Below are 13,401 nucleotides of genomic sequence, written 5' to 3' on the forward strand. Positions count from 1 at the left end.
CTGCAAGGGATTTTGAAGTATTTTTCTCCTGAATGGATTTTGCCTGTAGCATTCCTTTACTTATGAATGGAGCCATTTGGGGAGGCTTCCTTAGCCAGCAGCCATACTTACTACATTTATTTTTCTTCCTTAAGTGCCCACTGCGCTCCTTAACTTTCCTTTCTAGCCAGTAGCTAATTCTTAAAGGGGAATGCGCCTTCTTAAGCTAGTTCCCTCAATGGTTTGTCTTTTCTGTCTCTGGAGGTTTTCCTTGTTCAATGAATATATGGAAGAGGGGAAATGGGGGGGGGGTCAAATTCTTCCTTCAGAAGGAGATGGGAATGAGAAAGAGGGAGGCAGGGAAGGAAGGAGGGAGGAAAGGAAGTCCCGCCTTAGCACTTGGCCATTTGCCAATGACTTTGCTTGTCAAAAGGTTGCAGAAGGGGATCACATGACCCTGGGACACTGTGACCATCATAAATATGAATCCGTTGCCAAGCATCCAAATATAAAGCACATGACCCTGGGCCTGCTGCAATGGTCATAAGTGTGAAAAGTGGTACAGTCGGTGAAAAGGTTGAAAAGCCCTGGCTTACAGCATTAAAACATTAAAATCGCAACAGATAAATATTTTTATAGCAACCAAAATGGAATTCCCAGTCAAGATAAAATTATAGTTAAAAGAATAGGAGGAACAGGACGTGTGAGGGGGGAGGGGGGATTGCCTCTGAATTCAACAACTACCTCCAGTGTGAGGGTCCCCATTGGGACCCCCTGATTTTGAGCCAGATTTCACCTAATCTGTACTTGAACCTTTGCCTTTTTCTGCTCAGGTTCCCCCCCCCTAACCTCTCCCTGCAGCCGTCTGGCCTCCCTCCCAGCCCCATTTCCCCTGGGGAAGGAGGTGGGGAGGGGTCCGACCCTCCTGCCTGGGATGGGGGGGCAGGGAGGGGTCTAGGACAACTTGCATAATATGGAAGAAATGGAGAAAGAGAATCAGGAAAGGAAGGAGGCCGAGGGAGGAAAGAAATGAAATGTGAAGGACAAAAATAATAAAAAAAACATTTTTAAAATTATTTTAAATAATTGAATAAAATTGTTGAATTGTCCTGCAGTGAGTTGCCCCATTCCGGACAGGGAGGGTGGAAAGGATCTGGGGGGGAGGGGATCTTGGGGAAAGGGAAGGTGGGGGCAGCTGGTGGCTGAGGAGATCAGGCAGATCCCAGGATCACAGAACAGCCTTTGAAGGGATCCCTCTTGATCTCCTCCTTCAGCAAAGGGCACAACTCTTGGGTGGATTAATGGGGGGCTGAGTGAGCCCCCCAAGTGGGTCCTCCATAGAGCCACTCCAGCTCAGAGAACTTTTGCTAATCCCTTTTTCTGGGATTCTCTTATGAACAGCTAATTATATAACGTTTAAGAACATGCAATTTTCAAAGGTTTGCTTATCTGTAATTTAATCCTGGGATCTGGTCGGGATTTTTTTATGAACAGTTAATTATCCTCCTAGGTCTGCAGGGAAGAATTTAGGAGTAAAAATGAATTCCAGACTGAATATGCAGAGAACAAAATTGGATGAACGAATGACTAAAGAATAAATATATATATATATATAAAATAAAATAAAATATAAAGAATAAAAAGAACTAAAAGAGGGATAGGGCACAGCAGACGAAAGAGCCTTCCCTGATTCCCTTTTCCAGACCTTTGGAAGTTCACTTTTTATTCTAAAATCCCAAAGGCCCCAGAGGTGAAGGGAGCCCCTCCCCCATTCCTGGCCTTCCGGAAAGGGGTGAAAAGGGGGCTCTGGGGCTTTGCTTGGGGGGCACAGAGGAGGAGGCAGCCGTGGGGCCGGTCAGCCTCCTGAAGCCCCCCCCCTTTTCATGCATTTTTATCACTGCATTGTAATCATTCCTCCCTTTTAAATCTTAAAATGTATAGACTATTTTGGTGGTTTTATATCTTATGTGTATACCATGCAAAGTCCCTCTGTGAGAGAGAGAGACGGTTTTAAAAGTTGATAAGTAAATCAATCAATATTATTTAATAAAAATATTATATTGAAATATTATATAGCATATACTATAGATTATTATTGAAATATATCTTTATACTGGGCAAGAGAGAGACTTTGCCGGATTCCTCCCCCCCCCCCCAAGAAAAATATAATATTTGGTATAATGTACTGGAAAGGAGTTTTTCTGAGCAGGGGAAACTTTGGACCGTGGGAAGAGAAGGAAGATGATGGGACCGATGGGAAGGAGAGGCATCTCTTTCTTCCCTTTGGCATGTTTCATTGTCACCGTTGTCAAATTTCAAACTTTTTAACAGCAATTTAATTTTTGACCTTATTTTTTATACACTTTTATTTAGGGGCGATGTTATATCCTGCGCCATCCAGAGCCCCGCTTTGAGGGAGCTGAAGGGATTAGGAGTATCCACAACTATCAATAAATAAGAATGAATAAATTTCGTAGATCGGAAAGCACAAATCTTTCTCCGGGAGAGTCCTAATAAATGAAATGAAAAGGGGGGGTCCCTGCATTCCCCCCCCATGGAACTCCCCCTCCCCCACTCACCTCTCCGGCCAAGCACAGAATTGCTCTGGGAAACCTGGTAGGCGTGTCGGCAGAAGAAATCCACGGCGGCCTTCGCGTTCTGCAGGATGCGCTTGTCTCGGTTCCAAGCCTGGGCATCCTCCTTCCCCAACGCCGTGACGGCCTCGAACTCCCCGCGGTCACTGTCAAAGCGGACGAACTCCTGCCGGCCGTAGAAGTACCTGTCCAGGAACCTCACCTGCCGCGTCCCGTTGAGGAAATGGCACTCGGACTTCGTCTGGTACAGGAAATGGCCTGCGGGGAGGAGGAGGAGGAGGAGCGTCAGGAGGGACTCCAGGACCCATGGTTCCCAGCCTCCCCTTGAGGAGGGACACGGGCTTGTCAGAGGCGGGGAGGGAAACCTGCCGACGGAGACTGTCGGAAGGCGCCTCCTGGAAGAGGGATGGGGAACCGTCGGCCCCAGCGGGATCCCCCCCTTGGTGGGGGTCTGGAGGGGGGAGGAAAATGAGGGAGGGGCTTCCTGAGGGACCCCCCTCCTCCTCCCGAGGGTGGAAAAAGGCAGGCAGAAGTTCAGCTGGTCCAGCACTCGGTCTACCTGTCTGCAAGGAATGTGGGATCCCGGTGGGGCCTCTTTTCTCCCCCCCCCAAAGCGACGGGAAATATGGGGGGAGGGATGAGACCCCCTAGGAATCTCTGGGCTGGAGGGAAAGTAAGATCCATGCTTCGCTCTCCCTCTTCCTTTCGGGGGGGGTTGGGGAGGGGACACAATCAGGATATCCACACCCATGCTCCTGGCCTCTCCCCGCCCTTCAACCCCCACCTCCCCTGGGTACCCTAAAATTTCCTTCTCCCCACATCTTCAGCCCCACTAGCAGGCTCTGGGTGATTTTCAAGGCTTCTTTCCACTCCCACTCCCCAATAGACCCCCCCGCAGCCCCCCAAGACCCTCTCAAAGGGAAGGGCTCCAGCCCCCTTCACTAAAGGGATAGTTTTGGGGAGCCAATTTAGGGGAGCAATTCAGACCCCCCCCAATATCCTTCTCCCTCAGTTTCCCCCTCCCCTCCAGGTCCCGATTCAGCAATGGGGGAATATGGAGTGGGGGGTTCCGAGTCTCCTCCCCAAATTCAGAGTCTCCCCCAAGAAGGAATCCAGCTCAGCTCTTCCGTCCCCTAAAAAAAAATGGAGATTCAGAAGAAAAAACTGAAGTTGCAAGAACACTTTTGCTAAAAAGCGTCTTTTTTTCTTATACTCTTTGGTGGCCTTTGTGGATTCAGCTCTGAAAGTGCCTCACTTTCCCCCTTTCGCTTTCGCTTTCCGTCTCCTTCCTCTTTCGGTGCAAGAAGCTTCGGGGCTCGGGCGCTAATTCGGGGTCCGCAAGGTCCCCCTCCCACCCAGCCACGGGGGGAGGGGCGAGAGAGGGGGTCCAGGTGCCTCTTATCCCACCTGGGCTGCCTTCCCGCGACCCCCGCCCCACCTCGGCCACAACAAGGGGAGGGGGCTCCCCCTTCATCCTGCGGGGGGGGGATGAGGCGAGGGAGGAGCGGAGACCACGCGGAGATCGAGGCTCCCGCAGTCTCCCGTCTCTCTTGCCCTCGACCCCTTTCCCCACTTCTGGGGTCCCGGCCCCTTTCTTCCCCCCACCCCAGAGGCTCTGACGGCCCCTCCCAGCCCCTCTCCTCCCTCGACGAGCCCCCTCCTTACCGGGGGTCTCCTTCCCCCCTTCGCCTCCGGGGATCCGGGCCAGCGCCCCCGCCAGCAGCAGCAGCAGCACCAGGGGGAGCCCAGCGGAGCCCATGGAGGCCGCCCCACAAGCGCCCCCAGAGAGACGAGAGAGAGAGAGACGCGGAGGCTCCCAGCCCCAGAGGCGGAATAGATGGGTCTGGATTGGGGGGAGGGGGCGTTTCCCTCGAACTTCGGACCTGGGAGGGCTCAGGAAAGCGGAGGGACCAATGGGATTTCTCCCCTCTGCAGCGTCATCGGTCTCCGGGCAGAGCCTCCCTCGACTTCGCCCGATGGAGGAGATAGTTCGGCGCAGAGAGAGAAGCGGAGAAAGTGGGAGGGGGGAACAATCCCTTCAGTCGGGGTGGGGGGAGCTGCATTTTAGGGGGGGGGTCATGCCAGCTCCGGAGGGGAGGGAGGACTTCCTTTTGCGGCCCCCCCTCATGATTTTCAACCAGAGCTTCCTTTTCTCTGTGTGTCTGGAGGGGTGGACTAGATGCCCTTTCCCTCAACCACCCCCCTGCAGTGTGGGCCTGCCTGGGGGTGGGTGGGGGGGCTGAAAAGGAAAGGGTGGGGAAGCGTGTGTGTGTTTTTCCCCCTGTGTAGACTCTCCACAAATAGCTTATTTACACCAAAAGTTTTATTACGTATTTTAATTTTCGTCTTTTTTTCCCCACAGACTTAACTCTGCCTTCAGATGCAAAAAGATATATATTTTTGGTTTTCAATAGCTGATGGATTTCTTTTTCTGCCAATTCTGCCAAGATGGAAGGTTGAAGGTGGCAGATTGACGGCTGGACCTTCTCCTGCTCCTGCTTCCGCTCAGGGGAGGTAGAGGCCATCTAGTCTGGTCCAGGCTTGCTTGCCATCACACACACACACACACACACACACGGTTCTCTCCTACTCAGCGGAGACCCCCCACTCACAGCAACCACTGCAACCATCCAATCACTTATCTGGAATAGTATCGGTTCTGCTTGAGCAGCGGGGCTGGACTAGAGGACCTCCAAGGTCCCTTCCAGCGCTACTCCATTCTTTAAAAAATCTGCTTAACTCCAAATCCAAGGCCACCAGATCCAGGAAGATCCCCAGATGCCCCAGATCTAGCAGCCCCCCCCCCCCCATATTTAGGTCTCAGCTCAGGCTCTGCTGAACAGGCATGCAGGTGTACAAACACACACACACACACACACACACACACACCCCTGAGGCCTTTTTCCAGGACAGCCTGCTCAGCTCCACGGCTGCCCCACACAGTCCGAAGCCCCGTCCCTCTGGGACAGCGGAGACTCCCAGACTCTTGCACAGCCCGGGATGCTGCTGAGGGGGTCCCCCACTTCGTGTCCAGGATGGGGGTCCCAGTCCTGGCCTGTCAAAGTGCCCCCCCACCGGAGCTCACCCCCCCCGCTCAGAAAAGGGCTCGGGCGATCCTGCGGCCGGTGGCTTTGATCTTGGGGAAGGTGGCGCAGATGTCCATCTCTCTGGCCCGGGGGCTCCTGGGCGGGGGGGTCGGAGGGGGCGTCTTCCTGGGCGCCCCCTTGGGCCGGAGCAGGAAGTCCACGCTGAAGCCGTTCCTGGCATAGAAGACGTTGGCCATGGGGGGGAAGACCAGCTCTGCGGGAGAGAGGAGGGGGGGAATCAATGGGGGGGAGCCCCACCAGGAAGGCCCTGCCCTCCTCCCCAGCGCCCCTAGACACCCCTCCAGTCAAGCCTCTTCCCCCCCCCCCGCGACAGACCAGCTTCATAGCACCCAAGTGGTCACGATGTAGGCAGGTTCCCATTCTCAGAGCTGAATTTGAATACAGGACCTCCTATTGTCTCGAGTGTGCAGAGATAATGGCTTTACGGAATCAGGTTTGCAGGGACCCCAGCATGCCAGGCCCTTTCTTTCTCCCCTCCCCCCATTATTTAATTTAATTACTTAATTTCATTGTGAAATTCTATTCTATTCCTTTTTCTATTCTAGAATAGAATATAGGATAGGGCAGTATAGGACAGAACAGAATATAGAATAGAATAGAATAGAATAGAATAGAATAGAATAGAATAGAATAGAATAGAATAGAATAGAATAGATATTCTATTCTATTCTATTCTATTCTATTCTATTCTATTCTATTCTATTCTATTCTATTCTATATTCCACTGATGGCAAACCTTTTAGAGACCGAGTGCCCAAAAGCTGGCCCCGCCCCCACCCCACCTGCCGCAGGGCCACTCACCGCCTCCAGGGCCCACCGCAGATCGCCCAGGCAGCCCCATGGCGGCCATACCCTCTGCCCACGCCCTGCAGCATCAACTGTGCATGATGGGGCATGAGGGCAGAGTCTTGTCTACGCTGCCTGGCTGCCATGTCCTTGGCTGCGCTGCTCCGCGTGGGCCACGCTCAGAGGCAACTCTCCTCCAGGGAGGCTGCTGGTGAGGAGGGGTCGTGGGCAGAGGCGAGGCTGGGGCAACGGCACGTGTGCCCACAGAGAGGGCTCCGAGTGCCGCCTCTGGCACCCGTGCCATAGGTTCGCCACCACTGCTATATTCTGTTCTGTCCTATACTGCCCTATCCTATATTCTATTCTGTTCTGTCCTATCCTATCTTTTATTCCATTCCATTCTATTCTATTCTATGTCATTCTATATTCTATTCCATTTTCTATTCTATTATATACTAGCTGTCCCCGGCCACGCGTTGCTGTGGCTCAGTCTGGTAAAAGCGTGTGTTGCTTTTATGTCCAACAGAGGGCGCTGTTTTTCAAAAAAAGCATGTTTTTACCTGTCACAGGTGTGACATCTATATAATATAGGTATATAAAAACACGCGCGTATTTGAATGCAACGTTGTGTCAAAATTTCAAAGCAATTGGTGAAGAACTTTTGGAGATTTAAGATTTTGAACAAACGAACGTTTACATTTTTATTTATATAGATTTCTATTCTGTAATTCCTATTCTATTCTATTCTATATTCTGCATTCTATTGTACTATTCTATTCTACTCTTAATCTACTCTTATTCTATTCTATATTTTTATTCTGTTCTATTCTGTTCTATCTCTATCCCTATCTCTATTATAAAGGGCCTCCAGACCAACCAGCCTCATGGGGCATCCAGGCCAGTCCCAACAAGAGGATCCCCCCCGTCTCCAATACTCACCTCGGCCGTCTGGCAACAGCTGCACCAGCTCGTAGTCCTGTGCCAGATCCTGGTCCTGGTTGTGTTTCTCCAGCACCTTTGCCACCACGGTGGGTGCCTTATCCTGGCTGGTCACCTGGGGAGGGACACAGGAAAAGGGGCTCAGCCCACCCACCCCATTGATGCCCCCCCCTCCACAGGCAGAATTGCCACCCAGCGCTTGCCAAGTGGGATCAGCACCCATCCCAGACTTGGGTCTCCCCTGTCAGCAGCCTTTCCAGGGACCTCCAAGTGGAATGGAGGCCCGGCCGGTCGGAGAAAAGGCTCAGCCCCACTTGCCAAAAACCTGGAACTCAGCCAGGATGGACCGAAATCCAGAGAGCTGAACAGACGGTGGTTTGCTCAGTTTTAAAATTTTTAGTTGCTTTTTATTTATCTTTTTACGGTCTGTAAGCTGTCCACCCTATCAGGGAGATAGACGGCATATAAATTGAATAATTTATATGCCACCAGAGGGGGGGCTTGATATATGCCGCTGGAGGGGGGCTTGATTGAAGAGTTTAATTAAAAAGAAATAGAGGGTACTGTGCATGTGTTCTCTCTTTCTCTCCCTCCCTCCCTCTCTCTCTCTCTCTCTCCTCTCCCTTTCCTCTCCCCCCTTTCTCCCTTTCTCTCTCTCCCTCTCTCTTTCTCTCTTTCCTCTCCCTCTCCCTCTCTCTTTCCTCTCTCTTCCCCTCTTGCTCACCTGGCAAGCTGGCTTCATGCTGTTCTCTGACAAGCTGACACACATTCTTATTGGGCTGGCTCTCTCCTGCCCTTGGCCTGCCAGTCCTCTTCCCACACTCTGTGTGTGTGTGTGTGTGTGTGTGTGTGTGTGTGTGAGAGAGAGAGAGAGAGAGAGAGAGAGAGAGAGAGAGAGAGAGAGAGAGAGAGAAAGCTGCTGCTTTCTGCTGCTTCCTGCAGAGATGCAGCAAAGGCAGGAGCCCCGCCCAATAAGCTCGTCAGCTTGTCAGAGAACAGCGTGAATCCACTCTCTTTTACACACACACACACACACACACACACACAAACAGAGAGAGAGATGCTGCTTTCTGCTGCTTCCTGCTTCCTGCAGAGACGCAGCAAAGGCAGGAGCCCCACTCAATAAGCTTGTCAGCTTGTTGGAGAACAGTGTCAGGCCACTCTCTTTTTTACACACACACACACACACACACACACAGAGAGAGAGAGAGAGAGAGAGAGAGAGAGAGAGACGGAGAGAGAGAGACGGAGAGACGGAGAGACAGAGAGAGAGAGAGAAGGGAAGCGCAAGTGCCTCTCTCTGTCCGTCTCTCTCTGCAAATGGCGGAGGAGGACTGGGAGCCGCAGGAGAAGGCTCAAAGAGCCACATGCGGCTCCAGAGCTGCGGGTTGCTGACCCATGGTATAGGTCCTCCTGCTTGAGCAGGGGGCTGGACTAGAAGACCTCCAAGGTCCCTTGCAGCTCTATTTCTATTTCTATTTCTATTCAATTCCCGCAACTGTTCTTTATATCTTTTAGCCTCCAGTCTCCTAAATTTCTAGAGTCTCAACCTCTTTTTTTACGTCGTCGTAAGTCGATGCGTTTAATTAGCTGAATCTGCACACGCACACACCCCTCACAGCACTCTAAAAAGACGCATCGTCTCCCAGGGTGGGCTCCAGCTCTTCTCCCTCTTTCACCCAAGTCCAAGGGTGGGGTCCTCTTGACCAAATCTCCCCCCCACACACACACGCACTCACCAGGATGCTCTTGTAGAGGGTGCCGTTCTGCAGCGCCATGCTGACCCGGATAATGCAGCAGTCGGAGGGGCAGGCGCCCCCCGTGTCGGGGGTCTTGGGGTAGACGGATCCGCAGGAGGCCGAGCGCCGGTGGCCCTTGAGGAAGGTGCCCCCTGTGGCAGGGAGGGGGGCCAGACTGTCCCCGGGCGAGGAGGGGGACGAGGTGTCCAGGGCCGAGACGGAGGACCACTTGCCCTGTGGGAGAGCGGGAGGGAAGTGAGGCCGGAAGGCAGCAGGGTCCGGTCCTGGGTTCAAGGAAAGGGCCCCCCGGGGAAGCCGTCTCCGGCCCTCCTGCTTAGAAAAAGGGGCCGACGTCCCAGGCAAGAGACTGGCCCCGGGGACCCAGGAGGGCCCCTTCCACCCGTGTTACATGCGTGTTCACTGGTCTATCCGTGTTCGGGGCCTCCTTCCTCCTTTAGCATCCTCCTCTTCCTCCTCCTCCTCCTCCTCCCATGTGTCCTTTGGGTTGGGAAGGTACCCCCCCCCGAGCCTCCCCCGCCCCAGGCTTCGCTGCAGGGGCACAGCACGGATTGTCCCAGATGCTGCAGCCAAAGGAGCTGGAGGTTGGGTCTGGATTCGAATTCGGCCATTGCTGGCCGTTGAGGGAAAGGAGATTTTGACATTTCCGGCAACTCCTGCCCTCCTCCCTTTTGGCCCTCCTGTTTTAGGATTTGGGCCTTCCTAAGCCCCAAAGGGGGGAACTGAGGGAAAGTTGTCTAAAATTGTGTCTCCTGCTTAATCCGGGGGGGGGGGCTGGACTAGATGACCTCCGAGGTCCCTTCCGACTCTGTTGTTCTGCGAGGCGGCTTCCTTGAATATGGGTCCCGGTTGGAAGGAGAGAAGCGGCCCTGAAAGGGGCGACGGGGCAGACTCCCCTCCACGCCGGGAGGGGGGGGCTGTCACAAAGCCCTGGGGAGGGGGCTCTTCGAAGTCCGTCGGATCATGGAGAACAAGTTTGGGGGCCCAAACCAGACCCCACGAGAGGAAGAACCCCGCCCTCTTCGTGAAATGTGCTTTGAAATAATACTGAGGACTAGAAACTTGGGGGGGAGGGAGCAAGTTGGATCAGCCACACCTGACTCTGAGGTCTTTGAGGGGGGGTCACCACTCAGCCTCCCCCCCCAGAAGGAGCAGAGTGGAAGAGTCCGGAGGAAGGAGGGGGGCAGTCCCGAGTCACCTGGATGGGTTGGGGGGCCGCCAGGGCAGTGGGGGAGGCGGCCGATGGGTCCAGCAGGCTGGGCGAGACGTGGGGGGACCCCGCTCTGTCCCAGGGCAGGGGGGCGCTCACTCCCAGCGAGGTGATCAAGCTGGAAAAGGAAACAACGGGGGTCAGCGGGAAATGGGGTGCGGGGGCAGAGACCCTCCCCCAGAGATCCTCTCCCTCCCGGTCCTTACTCTGTGCAGCGTGTGATCACCAAGGTGGGCTTGCTGGGCTTGGCGGGGGCCCCTCCCTCGGTGGGGGCCTCGATGGCGCAGGAGAGCCGGTAACTGGAAGGAAGAGACGAGGGTGAATCGGAAAGGGGAGACAACCGGGGGGGTGTCTCTAGGCCCAGCCCCTCCCTTCCCCCCTTCCAGAGCCCCCCCTGCACCCACCTCTGGGCCTCGCTGAGGGGGGGCAGGCACCCCAGCCATCCCTGGAGGGTCCAGTCGGGAGCCAGGGCGTAGTTGCGGCATTTGGCCTGCAGGAGGCGCAGGCGGGTGAGGATCTCGAACTCCTGCAGGGAAAGAGGAGAAGAGGCAGGGGTTGGGGGGTCCTTCCGGTGGGAAGGGGGCAAAGGGGGACCCCCTACTACTCCACAAACACACCCCTGCACCTACCTTGCGGTGCTTCTCAAAGTTGATGTAGCCGCTGTTCTGCAGAGGGAAGCGAGAGGTGCCCGGTCAGCCCCCAGGCCCAGCCTGACCCACACACCCACCCACACACCCACTATCTCCCCCCACCAAGGCTGCACCCCTTTCGGAGAAGGACTACGAGGCCCATAGACCACCGCCCCCCCGAGAGCTGAACCGGTCAGCCGGGGCCCACCGCCTGCACACTACCCCCCCACCGGGCCAGTTGGTCAGCTACAATTGTGTCAGAAAGATGACACAATTTGAGGACCCCCGAGGTCTCTGACTGGCAAATGCCCCCCCCCACGCACAAACACACACCTTCCTCTGGGCTGCCCCCTCCCCCAGTACAAACTCTGCCTATGGCTTTTGGCCGAAAGTTACTCTTCCCCGGTGGAATTCCCGCCTGCGCAGAGCTGTTTGAAAAACAGGGGCAAGCTCTTTGAAGCAGGGAGAGGCACTAAAGCCCAAAGGGGGGGTCCCCAAGACCTTCCAACCGGCCATCCTCTTCTCCCATAATCCACAGCACCATCCAAAGTGGGGGGGGTTGTGTGTGGAGCAGGCTGATGCAACGCTGCACGCACGCACACACACACAACCCTCAGCCTGATCATCGAACGCTTCGGGCACCCAACAGAGGCACCAGCTGTGCTGCTGATGCCCTCTCCCCCCCTCCGGCCTGCAAACCCCTCCCTCAACCCCCAAGTCCCCCCTTGCTGGGGGGGGCACGGCCAAATGCCCTTGCTGGCTCTCACCTGCAGCCGGGTGGGGGTGGCTGCATCCAGCATCACCAGGTCCTTCAGAAAGGTGCCCAGGTAGGGGATCACGCCCTGCAGGGACACCCCCAGGTTAAGGACAGTGGAGCCCCCTCGCCCCCTCCCCAACACCAGCCCCCCCACCCTCCTGGAGACCAGCCCCCCCCTTTACCAATGGGCGCTGCTCCTGCAGCCTCCGCTGATGCTTCCGATGGGGCAGCTCGGCCCCTCCCACCGCTGCTCCAGGGCCGCCTTCCTGGGGGGGCACAAAACGGAAAGAGCTGGGGGGAGGGAAGGAGGGAGAAGCCCCCGGCAGCCCCCCAAAACCCGCAGGAACCCCCATAACACAGCACTGGAATGGGGGAGGCACGACAAACAATCCAGCTTAAATCCACCATCCAGCCAAGCCTCAAGTCCCCTTCGTGGGTCTGGGACACATCATCCCCTGGAGACGATGGGAGTTGGAATCCAAGGACGGTGGCAAGCACCCGTGCTGGGGAGGGCTGGGAGGGGGCGCACACAATCAATCGAGCGAGGAGACCGCCGTTGCGTTTTCCTCTCTTCCAGAAAACGGGCATCAAGGTGGAGAGCGATTAATATTTATATATTATTTATACGTAAGGGTATCAGTATGTACATAGCATACGTGTTGTATGTGGCATGTTTGTGTGTGTGTTATGTATGCGTATGGTTTTGAGAGCAGGCAACAGAATTCCATTGTCAACGTATGCCGGTGTGCCCACAGTAAAAAATGACAATATATTTATTATTTATATATTACTATACTATACTATACTATACTATACTATACTATACTATACTATACTATACTATACTATTAGTATATTATATTATATTATATTATATTAGTATAGTATATTACATTAGTATATTATAGTATAGTATAGTATATATCATATCATATTAATTATATTAAATCATATTAATCATCATATCAATTATATATTATTATATTACATTACTATATTATATCATATCATATCATATTATATATTAATCATATTAATCATATCCTATTAATTATATTATATTACATTATATCATATTAATATTATATATCAATCATATATTATATTACATTATATCATATTAATATTATATTATATTAGTATATTATATATTAGCATATTATAGTATAGTATAGTATAGTATATATCATATATTAATTATATTATATCATATTAATCATATCAATCATATATTATATTATATTACATTACTATATTATATCATATCATATTATATCATATTAATTATAATAATCATATGCTATCAATTATATTATATTACATTATATCACATTAATATTATATCATATCAATCATATATATTATATTATATTATATTATATTATATTATATTATATTATATTATTATTATTATTATTATTATTATTATTATTATTATTATTATTATTATTATTATTATTATTATTATAATTTAATTTATATACCGCCCTTCTCCCGCAGGACTCAGGGCGGTGCACAGCGTATTAAAAACAGTACAAATACAAAACATAAAAATACAAACCCCTATAAAACCAGATTAAAAAAACCGAATATTAGAAGCTGTGTTTCTATTTAAAATTATTTTTAAAATCACCCTAAATAAA

At 52.2% G+C, this 13,401-nt stretch overlaps 2 protein-coding genes across 2 annotated transcripts in view; both read right to left on the reverse strand.

Annotated features, from left to right (window-relative positions):
• Positions 1-4,047, reverse strand: part of LOC107298985 (DLA class II histocompatibility antigen, DR-1 beta chain-like) — a gene marked incomplete at its 3' end in the record, with an annotated part of 6,148 nt that extends 2,101 nt beyond the window's left edge. The window contains exons 1-2 of the mRNA XM_015828343.1: positions 3,981-4,047; positions 2,559-2,831 (exon numbers count right to left, since the gene is read on the reverse strand). Of these exons, the coding sequence (XP_015683829.1) occupies positions 2,559-2,831; positions 3,981-4,047 (340 nt within the window). The remainder of the gene's footprint in view (positions 1-2,558; positions 2,832-3,980) is intronic.
• A 1,620-nt stretch (positions 4,048-5,667) lies between these two features.
• Positions 5,668-13,401, reverse strand: part of RGL2 (ral guanine nucleotide dissociation stimulator like 2) — an 18,466-nt gene continuing 10,732 nt past the window's right edge. Inside the window, exons 8-16 of the mRNA XM_029286651.1 lie at positions 11,941-12,024; positions 11,769-11,843; positions 11,002-11,037; positions 10,777-10,898; positions 10,579-10,671; positions 10,361-10,490; positions 9,145-9,378; positions 7,406-7,520; positions 5,668-5,873 (exon numbers count right to left, since the gene is read on the reverse strand). Of these exons, the coding sequence (XP_029142484.1) occupies positions 5,668-5,873; positions 7,406-7,520; positions 9,145-9,378; positions 10,361-10,490; positions 10,579-10,671; positions 10,777-10,898; positions 11,002-11,037; positions 11,769-11,843; positions 11,941-12,024 (1,095 nt within the window). The remainder of the gene's footprint in view (positions 5,874-7,405; positions 7,521-9,144; positions 9,379-10,360; positions 10,491-10,578; positions 10,672-10,776; positions 10,899-11,001; positions 11,038-11,768; positions 11,844-11,940; positions 12,025-13,401) is intronic.

Source organism: Protobothrops mucrosquamatus, unplaced genomic scaffold, assembly GCF_001527695.2.
Source record: "Protobothrops mucrosquamatus isolate PMUCROS unplaced genomic scaffold, P.Mucros_1.0 scaffold4413, whole genome shotgun sequence".
NCBI classification, from domain to species: Eukaryota; Metazoa; Chordata; class Lepidosauria; order Squamata; family Viperidae; genus Protobothrops; species Protobothrops mucrosquamatus.